An 18,497-nucleotide genomic window follows, 5' to 3' on the forward strand; every position below is an offset into this window, starting at 1 on the left:
TTGGGAAAATCTCTATAACAACCGTCTCTGCAGTTAGGCACAGATTGGATGTCTCCCAAATGCCTCTAGCTGACAGATGCATTGCTGAAAAACAGATTGCTAATACTGAGAGGCAGGAAAAATGAGGCAGGAATGGAAAGGACACGAGTCATCGAAATGGGACGGACTGCACTGGAATGTATTGGCTCTCTTTCTTGTGCTGTGTACGTGTGTACTCTGTTTGAACCCATATTTACAGCATTTTGGGGAAGGGGGAAGAAGGTGGGGCAGAGGAGGCGTGTTGGAGTGGGAGAGATCTTCCAAAGAGTTGATCAGCCATGGACACACATGTGATTTAAAGGAGTATTAAAAGTGCATTAATGATAATCAGGAAAGGCCTTCTTTGGGAAAATTAAGAAACGCACAGATGTTTCCCCCTCAATTATTCACTCCAAACACAAATCGAGCCTCTTAGATTATGATCTGTCCTGTGACAGATGGGTTTGGCTCATCTGTGCTCAGGATGAGAGAAAAAGGAATGTGAAAATTGCAATAACTACAAAGTCCTCTCTAAACAAAGTAACTCTGAAGCCATTTTTCTTACTTTTGGCGTTGGCATAGTTGCTGTGTTTTTCAATAGGGCAGCATAGCATAATGGGTCTGAAACAAAGAACGCAACTTCTGGATGTACTTGCTATGGAGTGCTACTGTCCAGATGGATTTTATTTGGTAAACCATCATTACAACATCTCATCTGCATGGGCTGAAGAATACATTAGGCTCACAGCACTGTGGGTGTGCTTAAAGAGAGGATAGTAATTAGCTCCTACTCTCCACAGCAGGCAGTGGATGAATGACATGCTCATCATGTCTAAATGTACAGTGTGTGCTTCTAGAATACTAAAACACTTAAAACCCTTCAGTCTTTCACTATCACTCCATCTCCGTATTCTTTAATCTCCTCATTTATAACCCCCTGACTGTCCAGGGGAATCTGTCCTCATCCATTAAAGGCCAGATCTGGGGCTCTCTCCTAAAGTTACTCTCAAGTGTCAGAACTTCAGCCTGGAATAGCTCCTGAAGGTATTTTATTTAGAAGAGGAGTGAGTGTGGAAAATGTTCGACTGGGAAAGCAAGGAGCTTAATGACAAGAATAATCAGGCTTTTGTTTTGCTTTGATCACGCCATGAGATGTTTCCACTATCGTACAAAAGGACAAATTCATCAAAGACTTAATAGGGTGCTTGCTGAACATATGTATTTAACTGTCACAAAAACCAATGTTACATCCTTATTTATCCTATCACTATTTGAACTAGTCTCCTACCTGGTGTCGATATCTCTGGTGGCAGATAATGTATTGTATTCTTCATTTAACATTAGAGACCATTTGGTGTCTTACATTTTTAGTTTTGTGGTTAGATTTACATTTGTTTAAATGGCTTTGTGCAGGTGCAGTTTTAGTCGTTATGTACAATTCAAATCCCTGATGCCTCATGCAACTTAGTGAATGCCGGCGTAAGGGTCATGTCTTGTTACAGCCCTTAAAGGAATATTCCGGGTTCAAGACAAGTTAAGCTCAACCGACAGCATTTGTGGCATAATATTGATTACTGCAAAACTTTATTTTGACTTGCCCCTCATTTTCTTTTAAAAAAGCAAAAATCTGGTTAATAGTGATGCACTTACAATGGAAGTGAATGGGGCCAATCCATAAACGTTAAAATACTGTTTCAAAAGTATAGACACAAGACATAAACAATATACAGGTTAACATGATTTCAGTGTGGTAAAATCACTTACAAACCTTTTCTGTGTAAAGTTATAGCTAATTTTACAACTTCGTTGCCATGCTGATGTAATGTCAACAAACCCTAAACCCCTAAAATGACTGTAAAGATTAAGATTTAAACAACTTTACAGCTCAAATAATACATGAGTTTTAACAGAATTAAAGTGCTTTTATAAAATTATAAGCTTCACATTTCTGCCTTTAAACCTCCAAAAAAATCAGCCCCATTTACTTCCATTGTAAGTGCATCACTGTAACCTCGAATTTTTTGTTTTTTAAAGAAGGGATGAGTCAAAATAATTTGTGATAATCAACATTATGCCACAAATGCTGTAGAATGAGCTTAACTTGTATTGAACCCAATGCATTCCTTTTTTTATTTTTATAATTGCACATTTCAGAAAAGCAAAAACTCTTCAACAACACACCTGCATCAGTTTCATGTGGCGGAACTGGCTGTTTTTGAGACAAAAGCAAACTTCACACTGCACTTGTGTGAACTCAAGGGGATTGTCTCCATACGTTCACTAAAAATGACCTTGAGATTGGTTTGTTAAAAGTAATTGCAAAAGTTATTTTAAAAGTTATTTATTTTACTGTTGCAGATTAATTTGATATATATATATATATATATATATATATATATATATATATATATAATGCAATATATTCATACATTTTTAATTGTGACTTTGGTAACACTTTACAATAAGGTTCCATTCATTAACATTAGTTAATGTATTAGGTATCATGAACTAACAATGAACAATATATATTTTTTTACAGCATTTATTGATCTTTGTTAACGTTTGTTATTGAAAATACAATTGTTCATTGTTAGTTCATGCAAGATCATAGTGCATTAACTAATTTAACATATGCAACTTTTGATTTTAAGATTGCATTTCTATATGTTGAAATTAATATCAACTAAGGTTAATAAATGCTGTAAAAGTATTGTTCATTGTTAGTTCATGTTAACTAATGTTGTTTACTAATGTTAATAAATGGAACCTTATTGTAAAATGTTACCGTTGCTTTAGTATCCAAATATTCTTGGGCCACTGTATTGTCTTCCAACACACTGCACAAAATTAGTAGAACAAAATTTTTTAGAGGTAAGCTAATACGCTTGAGTGCTAGTAATGATTATTGACCAGTGTTGGGTGTAATTGGATTACAAAGTAATTAGTTACTGAAATCTAATTATTTTTAGGCACCAAAAGTGCACATTACATTTTCAAATTATTGTAATCAGATTACAGTAACTGACTTTCAGTGAAAGTAATTACTTTTAAGTACATTGATTGGGTTACAAATATTTCTAAAAAAATATATATTATTTATGTGTAATACAATTAAAATGTGAATTCATATGTTCATATGTACATCTGTTTGCATCTCTGTGACAGCTGAAGTGTGTGTGACAATAAACAAGGAAAAAATATACAGTACTTTGAATTTGTTGAGCGGAAAACAAAAAATGTTTGTGACAAATGTTTTAGAAAGTAACTTGTAAACAAAGTATTTAGTAATGTGATTACTTTTTCAATAAGGTAATCTGTAAAGTAATCTGATTATAATTTTAGATTAGTAGTTAGTAATTTGTAGTGGTTTACTTTTTTTTAGTAACTTACCCAACACTGTTATTGACTAGTAAGTCCTCAGACAGTAACTGTATTTCAATCTTTCTAAACTAGGAATATAACATCCATGGATGGTGGGTCGGGGAGCTGGATGGTGCTGTTGGCATAGTCCCAAAGGAATTTTTACATCCTGCCTATATTCTATAAGGTAGCCTACTTACTAACATTCACAGAATCATTTTACTTTTAATAGGACTGGAAATCCTAAACTGTGAGGGTTAAATGTTAAAGTTTATTAAAGGTATTGTTACAGTTAAGACTTTTTTTTTACTAGTATTTATTCTTGTTGCTTACTTTAAAATGTATCGACTTTTACCACTATTTAAAAGGTTTTCTAATTGTTTCAGTAACTCTGTGCTGACACCTGCTGGAAATAATTGCAATTACAAAAATAATGATGCAACATTATTTTAGATGCGCACATATAAGGTATATTGTTTTAACAGCTGTTGTATGATTTCCCCTTCTAGATCTGCTTTTTCTGAAGATGTGTAGAATTTCCAGCGTTAAAGTCATCTTCCAAGGTTTTGGAATCAGTTTTCCCCCCAGCTGATCTAAAGTTTGTCATTCATGAGTTCAATGGAGAAATGTCAATGAGTAGATTGGAGCCAATTGTAAATTGCATTTGTTCATTTCTTGAAAGAGCTTACCTAAAAATTACTCTAACCTTCTACCTGAGGCTAAATCATTTCCTTCCTTGGCCTTTTTAAATTGTATTTAGGCCTATATTGTTCTATATTTTATAAAGTGTACACTAAGAGTGCTTATATAAAAGTGATATCAGTGGTCTGATGTTCATTCTTTGAAGGGAAAAAAATTATAATTTGCCAACTTGCTGCAAATGGTGTGCAGAAGAAAAAAACATTTGAAATATGAGAATTCCTTGGACGTTTCTGTCATATTCTTAATCATCTATTGTCTGATAATTTGCTCTAAAGTATGCGCCTCGTTTCAACAGCTCAAATTATTGCCTTGTATTATGTTCTCATGCAGTTTGGATATGAAAACGTCTTAAACAGCCATCTACTGGTTATTTTTTCCTCTTGACTCTGCATTTGTAGTTGCAATTGTTTTGTTCAGTCAGTGAATGTACTACTAGTTAATTCAGCACTCTGCAAAAGCAACCTGTCAAACCACAGTTCTACTTTAAAGTGATAGTTCACAAAAATGCAAATTATCTCATTTTCTCACCCTCCTGCCATCCCCTATGTGTATGACTTACTTTTTTCTGCAGAATACAAAGATTTTTAGAAGAATAGCTCAGCCCTGTTGGTCCTTTCAATGCAAGTAAATGGTGACCAGACCTTTCAAGCTAAAAAAAAAAAAAATAATAAAAAAAAAAAAAAATCACATTAAGGCACCATAAAAGCAACCCATAAGACTCCAGCTTAATATTTGTTTTCTGAAATTATGCAATTGCTTCAGATGAGAAACAGATCAACATTTAAAACCTTACTATAAATCTGCACTTTCACAATTTTCATTTTTGAGTGAACTATCCCTTTAAGTATCGTTCAGTTGAGTCAAATTTAACCTACTTGGACTGCATCAAAATATTGGAAAAATCAAACAAACTAAAAAGCAAAAACATCAGTTAAATAAGTGCTTAAATGTATTGTAAAACAATAGTTTATTCAGCAAAATGTATCACTAAAAACTAGACAAAAAGAACCATGAAAGCTTCCAGAATTTGATGAATGTCATTTCAGAGGAAATTTCCATTATGTATTCCATCATGTTATAATAACTGTCAACTTACACTTCAAATAAAATCTTGCACATGAACTGCCTTGCTTCCACTTTAGCCTAAATGTACATTTCAGATGAACAATATAAACTGCTCAAGTGAAATACAGCATCAATAAGAGCTTCTCGACTGGAGAAACTGACCCACGTTACCAAAGAGGCTTCGAAATACTTTAAATGTCTTGGATTTCTTCAAAAACAAAACTACATGGAACTTGGCTTTGCAAAAGATAAAAAAGAAACCCACTGTTGAGACGTTTCTTTAATTAAATTAAGAAAAACAAATTTGAGACAGTTTTCTGCGGACGCATGTTCAGGCTCTGCCTAAATACATTTAGACTGTCCGCTAAGAAACAAAACAAAAAAAAAATCAAAAAGGGCTTATTTTTAAAGGGTTTAAAATAGTGACCATATTTTACAATTCTATGTGGCATGTTCTATCAGGCCTGTTCAAGCAGGTCTCTCTTGGCCTGTTTATAATGGATGACAGGACTGCTTTAGAACCAGCTGATGGCTGCAAAGGGTGGAATAAGGGGCCAAGAAAGAACAGGAAGGTTGTTTCAGTATAGAGCATCATTATTGCTGCTCCTCGGCCTCTTTATCTTCTCAATGTTCTTCAGGATCATATCATGTAATGTTACCTGCAGGACAAATAATTTCATTATATCAGTTCCATCAACTCACAGACACTCTGTAACCTTTACCATTATCTTCACAATACAGGAGGACAGTAATACACAACATTTGCAAATTTAAAATTATCTGTTGTGCCAAAACTTACATATTGATTTCTCAGTTCTGACACTATAATCTTGAGACTGATGTATTCTTTCTCGTCAATCTCGGTCACTGTGCGACGATAATCCTCCTACAAAATAAAAATGTAAATAGGGGTCAATCAGAGAAAACACAGAATATTTAAGTATTCTTAATGTTGTGTGAATATAATGAAGACACTTACAACATGAGGGTATTTTGCTATTTTGGAAACCAGCTTTGCCCTCGTGATGTAGTATCTGCAAAAGAAATATATGTTTAACCTAGGGGGTACAACCCACTGATTGTGAAGATTTCTATTTCTGTCTAATATCATCATTTACTCAAGGCAAGGTACCTTGATATCTGGTCTAAGTAAGATGCTGCTTCCCCTTCCACTGTTCTCAGTTCAGCAACTGTCTCCTCCTGTAGATAAAGATAATAGACTGTAAGTCACAACTCTAATAATGCATGAAAACTCCATTTAAGAAGTTCTGCATGTGACATTGCCTGGCAGCAAATTTTACAAAAGCTTTTGTCTTTAAATACAAAAGAACTATGGCAAAATGTGATGGATCACTACTTGTCTTTCTATCACTACCTACAACAAATGCAGCTCTGCAGGACTTGGAACAGCATATGTAACATGCAAATGAACAGGTAAAAAAAAAGGTAGCATCGTACTTGAATTGAGACACCAAAATTGTTTCCATCTTCTATTCTTGGGATTAACAACTGAACCCACATCTTGACCTAGAAAGCAAATAAAAACACATGTCTTATCCAATACACTTTTAAATAAGCGATAGGGTGTCCGAGACTATGGTTACATGGACATACTGTGTTGCACTTTTCTATGAGAGTTCTGATTTCAGGCTTGACTTTTTCAATCAGGTCCACCAGCTTGCCATTGCTTTTCATCATTCCACCAGGCATGACAAAGACCTTGGTCCCACCAACTACAAACAGAAATCAAAGTATGTAATTTAAAATCTACTTTAGACATTTGTCTAATTGAAGATTTCGTTATCTGGGCAGTAAAACTAACCTTTGTCTTCTCCTGCACCATCTTCAAGTTTTCTCTTTTTAGCATTTTGCTAATGAAGAAATATGTCAATGTTACTAGCTGGTTTTACTGTCTCATAATAAACGTGAGATTTTGAACATTTTTTGCACCATACAGCTGAAACCAAATCTTTTCAAACATCCTATTCAGAAATTGTATATCCCTCTTTAAACCTGAAATGCTTCTGACTAGGGATGCACCAATATGACCGATACCGATATAAACAAAATTATTGGCTGATATGAATACCTGTATTTTGTCACTTACCTTATTTTGTCATCAGATTGCTGTTTTGCTCAGGAATTGTGTATATGTGTGTATATATATATATAAATAAATTGTATTGTTCTAAAAATAAATACTATGAATTGAATCTGTTGAACACAGGACAAAATTTTTTTGAAAATTTTTGAAAAAATAACTAAATATCAAAGCATGATGACTGATGTGAAAAAGATGATTTTGCACTTCTGTTTTTGCAGTTAAAAACAACAGAACAGATTTTACATGTTTGTCCTATATATAATAGAACATCACAAATTCATATTATGCATATGTTGGGCAATTCCACAGAAATGTCAACCACATCATGGAAAAACAAAACGTTACCATAGGAACAAAATGTCCTTTTAAAGGTGCACTCAGTAATTTTTTTCTCATTAAAAAAAACTAACTCCCAGAGACATGAATTGTAATATTGCAATATATGTAGGAAATCATGACTACTTACATGAGATGAAGACTCCAGTCACATCAGTAATCTTATAAAAGTTGTTTTATTCTGCATGGAGAGGGTCCGCACATGGGGGCAGCCATGTTAGAATCACATGACCAGCTGAACTACTGGCTTGATCTCAGTAACCATCCTGTTATTTGACACTTTCACTCATTGATTAAAGTAATCATGGCTGACTGTAAATACTACATTTCTATAATGGCATCTGAAAGTGCCATTTTTAAAAATGGAAAGTGCCTATTGATTTTAAATTATGCTGCATCCAAACCACTAGGTGTTAGTGTAAGTCCAAGATGACACAAAGACAAAACTTACTGAGTGCCCCTTTAAGTTATTCCGTGGTGTAATGGATAATGCTGTCCAAACCACTAGCTTACACAATGCTGACTAAAGCACTGACTGAATTGCTAAATGCAGTCTATTTTTGATCTATCAAGGTTTAGTAATCACGCAAGACCAAACTGTGATTTTAGTCTTAACACAATCAATTTTGTAGCCTTAATGGATACCATACCAATGTCTAATAAAGTCAAAATTTGCAGGTTTCAAAGCGTTTTGGATAGTTGTATCTCATCATGTACACTGCCGGCCAAAAGTTTGGAATAATGCACAGATTTTGCTCTTATGGAAAGAAATTAGTACTTTTATTCACCAAAGTGGCATTCAACTGATCACAATGTATGGTCAGGACATTAATAACGTGAAAAATTACTATTACAATTTGAAAAAAATAAAAATAAAATTCAGAACTTCTTAAACTACTTCAAAGAGTTCTAAGCAAAACATCCTCCACGTGTAGCAATGACAGCTTTGTAGATCCTTGGCATTAACTATGTTTCCATCCAAGGATTTCTTGCGAAAAAAGTTTTAGCGCATCAAAATTAAGCTGATGGAAGCGCATCAAAATTAAGCTGATGGAAACGCAAATTATCGCTAAAATTTCACAAGTGTCGACATAACATATTTCCGTTTGACTCTAGCGCATAAACTATGTCGATACATCAAATGTCCTGAAAAACTGGTTTGGAAACACTTTTTGTCGAGAAAACTGGCATTAACGCAAAGAAGTAGTGTCACATGACAGAATTTGCCCCAATCATTAGCCTGTGTTAATCATGACGACGGTATAATTCCTTGAAAGCCAATTTATTGTAGGTGATTATGGATTGATCTTAACGGCATAAAGATCCGATCACTGCAAACATGACACTTCCAGGAGTGCCAACACAAATATCTCGTATCATACACATGGACAAGTGCACGGAGAACAAATTAATGGCCACTGTTTGTGATTAATCGCGGTAGCCATCCGTTTATTTATTAAAGTTGCTTTTCCACACCATTCAAAATAATAGACAGCAGTCATGGAATTAGCCCACAATACAAAAAAAAAACCATTTCTGTGCACAAAGATGTCTTAAATTAAAAATAAATACACAATACTAGGAGAAAAGCTTCAATGTGCTTTTTTGGAACACTAACATATAGCCCAATTATATCAAATTATTGTTTAGCTTTTGAAAAAATGCTGGCAAAATTCCCTATATTAAATTAAATAAATTTCTAAACGAAAAACGCATTAAATTAAAAAAATAAATTACCAAACAAAAAAATACATATTTTTAGACCTATATATGCCTTTTCTTTACACAAATGTAAATTAGCCTTTCCCTGTTCTGTAGACAAAGTCGCTGAATGACATTTTCTACACTTCAAGACTATAAACTATTAGAACTATTTGTCCAGTGCGGAGTTCACTTTCAGAATTCGAGCTTCTGAACCTTTTAAAACTTTTAAATATTTTAAATATAACCCTCTTTACCTCGGAACGCATTTGCTGAGCTTCTTCAGAAAATGTAAATTGCATTATGACACTACAATTAATTTTAGATGACAATCAAGTTCAGTTGGTCATTAAAAGTTGCTGGACAAATATGCAGGACATAATGCAGTTGTGATGGTGAACAGCCTATTGAATATCAGGAATGTATCATACGTAAACCCTGATATTACACCGCATCAGTTTTTCTTTAATAGCTGTACACACAGCATATACACATGGATATACACATGGATGGATGGTCCTTATACTAAGAATGAAAGTTCTCCCACTACTTGGTGCAGGTTGCCAGCTTGAACAGGGCCATGACGATTCGTTTTCGGGTCGGAACCGATGGCAACTTGCAATAGGCGCAATATTAGGACCGATATTACAGTCCTATCAGAAGGGCAACTGCTCCCTTTTGATTGCAATTCCTCGTCTTCTGATTGCATTTATTTGTGAATTAAAATGACAGTAAGCTGGCTAATTTCAATTAATTGTCTCAATACTCTCTCCATTTTACCAAAACTTCGGAGGAAAAAAATTAGGGACATCTGGCAGGCGAATCAGCGATGAACACACATTTTTGTATGGAAACAGCTTCAGGGAAGATTTCTTTTGCATTAAACCAAAACTTATGCGATAGTGTTTTTTTAGGCATGATGTCATCACGCACACCATTTTTATCGATAAAAGGCCATTTGAATGGAAACAGGCAGAAGACAGCAAATTTAGCAAAAAAAATTACGCATTTTCACTTTGTCGATAACAAAATAGCGCGAAAAGTGGATGGAAACTAGGCTATTCTAGCTGTCAGTTTGTCCAGATACTCTGGTGACATTTTACCCCACGCTTCCTGTTGCACTTGCCATAGATGTGGCTGTCTTGTCGGGCACTTCTCACGCACCTTACAGTCTAGCTGATCCCACAAAAGCTCAATGGGGTTAAGATCCATAACACTCTTTTCCAATTATCTGTTGTCCAATGTCTGTTTCTTTGCCCACTCTAACCTTTTCTTTTAGTTTTTGTTTCAAAAATGGCTTTTTCTTTGCAATTCTTCCCATAAGGCCTGCACCCCTGAGTCTTCTCTTTACTGTTATACATGAAACTGGTGTTGAGAGGGTAGAATTCAATGAAGTTGTCAGCTGAGGACATGTGAGGCGTCTATTTCTCAAACTAGAGACTCTGATGTACTTATCCTCTTGTTTAGTTGTACATCTGGCCTTCCACATCTCTTTCTGTCCTTGTTACAGCCAGTTGTCCTTTGTCTTTGAAGACTGTAGCATACACCTTTGTATGAAATCTTCAGTTGTTTGGCAATTTCAAGCATTGTATAGCCTTCATTCCTCAAAACAATGATTGACTGACAAGTTTCTACAGAAAGCCGTTTCTTTTTTTGCCATTTTTGACCTAATATTGGCCTTAAGACATGCCAGTCTATTGCATACTGTGGCAACTCAAAAACAAACACAATGTTAAGCTTCATTGAACGAACCAAAAAGCTTTCAACTATTTTTGATGTAATGGCAAGTGATTTTCTTGTACCAAATTAGTAATATAGCATGATAACTCAAGGATAAGGTGTTAGAGTGATGGCTGCTGGAAATGGGGTCTGTCTAGATTTTATCAAAAATGACTTTTTTCAAATAGTGATGGTGCTATTTTTCACATCAGTAATGTCTTGACTATACTGTGTGATCAGTTGAATGCCACTTTGGTGACTTAAATTTCCAATTTCCTTCTGAAACAGCAAAATCTGTACATTAATCCAAACTTTTGGTCACCACTGTATAAGTACCACTTTTATAACTGTCACGTCAATGGTTTTTGAGAACGAGAAATTAAATATTACATTTTCTTAGGAGTGCCAACCCCTCTACATTCTGCTGCAAACATTATTTCTGGATTCTGGAGTTTTTACAAACTGTGATAATTCATTATAAATTAAACATCGCATTTATATATCGGCATTTTCATGCTTAAAAACCGATTTGCCTACAGTTTTAATTTGGTCAATAAATTGGCCGATAAATATCGGTGGTCGATATGTCGGTGCATCCCTACTTCTGACTGGTACAGCAATTAAGAAACAAATCCCCTCCCAAACTTACCCCCTCAAGTCCATCGTGGATGTCTGTAAGAAGAATTGGGTCTGGCACCGTTAAGTTGATCTCTGAATGAATTTCTTTCAGCTCACGGATATTAATTATGGGATCCTGAAAGAGACAATAAATATTTGTACAGCGAGAATAGAAGACATTCTTGCTTCAATTCCTAGAATGCCTCATGTTCTAAACTAAAAACTTACCTTCAAAAACTGATCCAGCTCTAACAACTTCTTTGGGAAAAAGTTTGCAACCAGGTCTTCAGCCTAAATTCAAAAAAATTTCAGATGTCACCACAGCAATATTTAAATAAGTTCTTAAATATAAAGTGTATAAACTCACCTCTGCAGTAATTCGTTCCCTGAAAGCATCAACCTGGCAAGACAAGATCAAATACTCATTCAATTTTAAACCAGAAAAACAGAACATGAAACAGACAACTAATTAACGACCTCTGTTTTACTGTCAAAATAAAATGTCATTTCAGGAAAAATAAAAAAATAAAAAATAAAAAAACCCGGCGGCCCGTCTATTTTTGGATGTTGAATGTTATCAACAACATGCACTATGTTTTCGAACCAATTCTCACTTTCCCACAACCGGTTAGTCTCGCAATCCCTTGCGAACATGATTAAAGATCTTCATGTAGTTTGATTCAGCTATTGTCAAAAATAAAGGATAAAACATTCACGAGCTTCTCCCGCTGCTAACTGACGCAGCGTCATGTTACTGTGCTACAAACACGCTTCATCCACGCTCCCGCCATGCTGTGTGAAAGCTTTGGCTTCCACTGAAGACTTGATGCGTATAATCAGCAAGTATTTATTTTTTTACAATATGCATTATCGTTTATAAGACAGGGCAATTCCACTCTTGAAAGTTGGCTAACGCGCTCGCGATGTGACTCACGCGCAAGCCGGATTGCCCGTTATAACAGGCTAGCTTTCAAGCTAACATTTACAAACAACAAGCGAGTCTTTATTATTTAAATAAGGAAAACGGGGGGTATTTACCTTTGTTTTAATTTCATTGTCCACCTTAAGAAGCGAAGACATCGTATTAATTCAATAAATTAGAAAAGTTAGGGATTGTCCTCAAAGCATTCACTAACCGTGTGGCTCACAAACTGATGTCAGCCACAAGGCACTGGCGCGCGTCTAGATGACGTAGACACATCGACTTCAAAAAGACGTGCTTGAGCAAGACCCCTCTGTTCTTTTTTTTTTTTCATTTAATTTTATATACTGTTTTGTGCAGAGCCCTCCATTATAAATGATCTATGCTGATTGTAAAGTGAATGCTTTTATAGTTGTACTGATTTTGCTTCAGTATAATGTAAAAAAAAAAAAAAAAAAAAACAATTAAAAGAATAAAGACGTGCTGCGCATGCTACATTTCTTTTGGGACTGACCATTTTCCAAAATGTTTTGGATCGACTTTTGTCCTTTAAAAAAAAAAAAATCTATTTGATTAAAGATGTACTGTTTTTTTTTTTTTTTTTTTTTTTTTTAAAGCATTAGTACATAGAGAATGGGTATTTTATTATAATTACTTTACTGATTGTCAAGTCATTTTTATTTGTATAGTGCTTTTCATAACACACATAATTTCAAAGCAGCTTTACAGAAAATTATGCTTTCACTATAATTTTACTGTGATTGCACTTGCACTATAATTTTATTCTTTATTCTTCTTATTCTTTCTTTTTTCATTTTAATCCATTATAAATCAAACTTTCATTTCTTTCTATTTATTATGATTGTATCCCTTGTTCTTAAATTATTAAAAATTTAGTTGTTTGTCTTTAATTTTTCGTTTTCTTTATTATTTCTATATAAAGCACTTTAAATGACAATCGTTTATGAAATGTGTTGTATAAATAAACTTGCCCTGTATTTAATTCTTTAATTTGGTAATTAGAAGCCTTTTATTTATTTATTTATTTAGGGTGATGTAAGCTAAAATGGGTCACTTTTTGGTAAATCATCTAGAACAGCATAAAAATGTCAAAGCATATTTTCTACACTGATATTTGTTTGTTTATTCAGGCCTCTTTTATCATTTTATGTTGAAAATGATGAGAAAAAAACAAACAACAACAACTGTTTAAGCCCAAGAGCTATTTATATGTCACAAGTCCCCCTTCATGTCATCATTGCTGTTTACAGGTAAAATTGGCCATCCCTTCAGCAATAAATGGGCCACTGAATCTGTAAAGCAAAACCATCATTGTGAACAAAGAAATGTGCTCTTTTAATTTATTTACAATTATTTATTTAATTAATAACAATGCATTATAATACATTTTTTGTGGCATTACAAATGAATGTGGTAAATGTGTGTTGTGATCAGGGTTGGGAGGGTTACTTTTGAAATGTATTCCACTACAGATTACAGAATACATGCTGTAAAATGTAATTTGTAACGTATTCCATTAGATTACTCAAGGTCAGTACCGTATTCTAAATACTTTGGATTACTTCTTCAGCACTGGTAGATTTTTTCACTTGTTTTGACTATAAAAACTCTGCCAGTACAGTAAGACAAAATACATGTTAAAAATACATTCTCTGAAGAACCTAAGTATCTTATGTTGTTTCTAAAACAAGATGAATTCTAATTGATCTTGTTTTAAGGATTTTTAGATATTTTTACAGGAAAACAATGCAATGATTTTTGCCCTAATATCAAAGGTCTTACTAGAAAAAAAGAAATTATGATCCAGCGTGAATTTTCTTGATAAATAAATATGATCGTGCCCGGTAACGTGCATGTAAAATGGCTAGAAATAGCATTTTAGCTTAGTGTAAAGCTCACAATTTACACAAAGTTTATTTCTATTTCTTGTGCTCCAAACTTACTTCAAACTTACTTCTCTGTCTGCTCGTATGAATGTAACACATCTTAAGAAAGTGTTTCACCGCTGTTCAAATGCTCTTTGGATCGCATCATTTATATGTATAAATGTTTTCCATCTGAAAGGACTAAATATTAAATGAAACAAATGACAATAAAATGCAAAGTAATCTCTTCAGTAATCAAAATACTTTTTGAATGTAACTATTCTAATTAACAATGATTTAAATTGTAACTGTAGTGGAATACAGTTACTTATATTTTGTATTTTAAATATGTAATCCCGTTACATGTATTCTGTTACTCCCCAACCCTGGTTGTGGGGGAGGTTAAACTGAGAGAGATTGAGGTGGATTTGTAGTTGTTAGAATAAGAACAATATATAACATTAACGAGGATATAACTTTAAAAGGATTCCCTTACTAAAACTCACTCAACTTATTATTACCATCGTGTGAAGGCTGATAAGCAGCCTTGACACTTCTAATAATGTATTTCTTTTTAACTGTAATTTTATATGACATTTTTTTTTTTTTTTACTCTTACCAGTTTTAATAAAATGGGCATAAGTGTTTGTCACTGTGTGTGTGTGTGTGTGTGTATGTATTCATACATTATTAATATAACACATTCAAACTTGAACTGGATTCTTTTAATATTATTTGAGTAGTTTAAATGAGAGAAACCAACAAAATATCTCTTATATAGTGGCCCATTTTAGCTAAACATAGTGGCCCATCTAAGCTGATTGGGGTTTGCTAAAATGGGCAACTAAATAGTCCTTTTCATCATATAATTAGGTTGTTTTTCAAATCACACACACACACACACACATATATATACAGGTGCATCTCAATAAATTAGTATGTTGTGGAAAAGTTCATTTATTTCAGTAGTTCAACTCAAATTGTGAAACTCGTGTATTAAATCAATTCAATGCACACAGACTGAAGTAGTTTAAGTCTTTGGTTCTTTTAATTGTGATGATTTTGGCTCACATTTAACAAAAACCCACCAATTCACTATCTCAAAAAATTAGAATACATCATAAGACCAATAAAAAAAAAACATTTTTAGTGAATTGTTGGCCTTCTGGAAAGTATGTTCATTTACTGTATATGTACTCAATACCTGGTAGGGGCTCCTTTTGCTTTAATTACTGCCTCAATTCGGCGTGGCATGGAGGTGATCAGTTTGTGGCACTGCTGAGGTGGTATGGAAGCCCAGGTTTCTTTGACAGTGGCCTTCAGCTCATCTGCATTTTTTGGTCTCTTGTTTCTCATTTTCCTCTTGATAATACCCTATAGATTCTCTATGGGGTTCAGGTCTGGTGAGTTTGCTGGCCAGTCAAGCACACCAACACCATGCTCATTTAACCAACTTTTGGTGCTTTTGGCAGTGTGGGCAGGTGTCAAATTCTGCTGGAAAATAAAATCAGCATCTTTAAAAAGCTGGTCAGCAGAAGGAAGCATGAAGTGCTCCAAAATTTCTTGGTGAAAGGGTGCAGTGACTTTGGTTTTCAAAAAACACAATGGACCAACACCAGCAGATGACATTGCACCCCAAATCATCACAGACTGTGGAAACTTAACACTGGACTTCAAGCAACTTGGGCTATGAGCTTCTCCACCCTTCCTCCAGACTCTAGGACCTTGGTTTCCAAATGAAATACAAAACTTGCTCTCATCTGAAAAGAGGACTTTGGACCACTGGGCAACAGTCCAGTTCTTCTTCTCCTTAGCCCAGGTAAGACGCCTCCGACATTGTCTGTGGTTCAGGAGTGGCTTAACAAGAGGAATACGACAACTGTAGCCAAATTCCTTGACACGTCTGTGTGTGGTGGCTCTTGATGCCTTGACCCCAGCCTCAGTCCATTCCTTGTGAAGTTCATCCAAATTCTTGAATCGATTTTGCTTGACAATGCTCATAAGGCTGCGGTTCTCTCGGTTGGTTGTGCATCTTTTTCTTCCACACTTTTTCCTTCCACTCAACTTTCTGTTAACATGCTTGGATACAGCACTCTGTGAACAGCCAGCTTCTTTGGCAATGAATGTTTGTGGCTTACCCTCCTTGTGAAGGGTGTCAATGATTGTCTTCTGGACAACTGTCAGATCAGCAGTCTTCCTCATGATTGTGTAGCCTAGTGAACCAAACTGAGAGACCATTTTGAAGGCTCAGGAAACCTTTGCAGGTGTTTTGAGTTGATTAGCTGATTGGCATGTCACCATATTCTAATTTTTTGAGATAGTGAATTGGTGGGTTTTTGTTAAATGTGAGCCAAAATCATCACAATTAAAAGAACCAAAGACTTAAACTACTTCAGTCTGTGTGCATTGAATTGATTTAATACACGAGTTTCACAATTTGAGTTGAATTATTGAAATAAATGAACTTTTCCACAACATTCTAATTTATTGAGATGCACCTGTATATATATATATATATATATATATATATATATATATATATATATATATATTTTTTTTTTTTTTTAAATAAAGATCGTCATGACATTAATAATGATACATGACATTTAGATGTTCAATAGTTGCTTGTGAATAAATACAGTAAACCTTATACGTTAAAAGGTGCAGTTAGCATGCCAGGACACTAATCCTATGTTTTTCCCATCCAGCCTGTGTTAAATGATTTGCCCTGCCTACCTTAATGAACTCAGACAAATGAAATCAACTGATACATGTCAAATACTATTGTTGCAACTGTTTAAAACAGTTGTGATTGGACATTGAAATTTAAAGGAATGTTCAATACAAGCTAAAGGAATAATTCACCCCAAAATGAAAATTCTCTCATTATTCACTTACCCTGGTGCCATCTCAGATGTGTATGTCTGTCTTTCTTCAGCAGAACACAAATGAATATTTTTAGAAGAAGATAGAGCTCTGTCAGATCCTTTAATGGAAGTAAACGGCTGACAGCACTTTGACGTTCCAAAAGTCATATTGAGGCAGCATAAACGTAACCCACACGACTCCAGTTGATCAGTGAATGTCTTCTGAAACAAATCGATAGGTTTGTGTAAAAAATAAATAGATAATTAAAATGTTATTAACTTTTAAAAAGCGCTTCCTGCCAGAAGCTGACATGAGTTCATGTGAGAATTCGCAAGTGGCGCTTATTTACAACAGAAGACCGAACATCACGCGAGAGTTCTGCCATTTCAAACAGCATCAGAGCCCTGGGTGGAAGCACCGATTTAAAGTTAAAAACGTTTGAATTATTTAATTATTGTTTCTTACATAAACCTATCAATTTGCTTCAGAAGACATTCATTGATCGACTGGAGTCGTGCGGATTACTTTTATGCTGCCTCAATATGACTTTTGGACCATCAATGTGATGGCACCCGTGTACTTCCATTAAAGGATCTGACAGAGCTCTTTTTCTAAAAATCTTCATTTGTGTTCTGCTTAAGAAAGACAGACATACACATCTGGGATGGCACCAGGGTAAGTGAATAATGAGAGAATTTTCATTTTTGGGTGAATTATTCCTTTAAACTCAATCAACAGAATTTGTGGCATAATTTTAATGCCACAAAAATAATTTAGACTCGTCCCTCCTTTTCTGTTTATAAAAAAAGCAAAAATCAAGGTGAGGCGCTTACAATGGAAGTGAATGGGGCCAATCTTTGGAGGGTTTAAATGCAGAAATGTTGAACTTATATTTTAATAAAAGCACTGACATTGATTATTCAGTAAAAACTTGTGTTACTATTTGTTTAAATCATCATTTTTATGGTCGTTTTAGGGTTTTAGTGTTAACTGCGTTATGTCCTCATGGCAAAACTAAAATAAAATAAAAAATAAAATAATAATAATAATATAATTGGATATAACTTTACACAGAAATGGTTAATAAGCGAATTTATCACACTAAAATCATGTTAACACACATATTATTTACGTCTTGTGGCTATACCTGAAAGAGTGAGTATTTTAACATTTACTGATTGGCCCAATTCACTTCCAT

At 34.4% G+C, this 18,497-nt stretch overlaps 2 protein-coding genes across 5 annotated transcripts in view; one reads left to right on the plus strand and one right to left on the minus strand.

Annotated features, from left to right (window-relative positions):
• Nucleotides 1–4,875, plus strand: part of LOC127423112 (src kinase-associated phosphoprotein 1-like) — a 79,141-nt gene extending 74,266 nt beyond the window's left edge. For all 4 annotated transcript variants that reach the window (XM_051667174.1, XM_051667177.1, XM_051667175.1 and 1 more), the window contains 2 exons: nt 3,472–3,565; nt 3,888–4,875. In XM_051667174.1, the coding sequence (XP_051523134.1) occupies nt 3,472–3,564 (93 nt within the window). In that variant the 3' untranslated portion in view covers nt 3,565; nt 3,888–4,875. The remainder of the gene's footprint in view (nt 1–3,471; nt 3,566–3,887) is intronic.
• A 148-nt stretch (nt 4,876–5,023) lies between these two features.
• Nucleotides 5,024–12,808, minus strand: LOC127423115 (proteasome activator complex subunit 3-like). Its single transcript, XM_051667181.1, has 11 exons — nt 12,662–12,808; nt 11,991–12,023; nt 11,852–11,914; nt 11,655–11,759; nt 6,968–7,016; nt 6,760–6,878; nt 6,604–6,672; nt 6,278–6,345; nt 6,125–6,179; nt 5,945–6,031; nt 5,024–5,804 (listed from the first exon to the last, which is right to left on the minus strand). The coding sequence occupies exons 1-11, from the start codon at nt 12,701–12,703 to the stop codon at nt 5,724–5,726; spliced, it is 771 nt and encodes a 256-aa protein (XP_051523141.1). The 5' UTR covers nt 12,704–12,808; the 3' UTR covers nt 5,024–5,723.
• Between the last annotated feature and the right edge of the window lie 5,689 nt (nt 12,809–18,497).

The sequence above is a fragment of the Myxocyprinus asiaticus genome, chromosome 32 (assembly GCF_019703515.2).
Source record: "Myxocyprinus asiaticus isolate MX2 ecotype Aquarium Trade chromosome 32, UBuf_Myxa_2, whole genome shotgun sequence".
Taxonomy (NCBI): Eukaryota; Metazoa; Chordata; class Actinopteri; order Cypriniformes; family Catostomidae; genus Myxocyprinus; species Myxocyprinus asiaticus.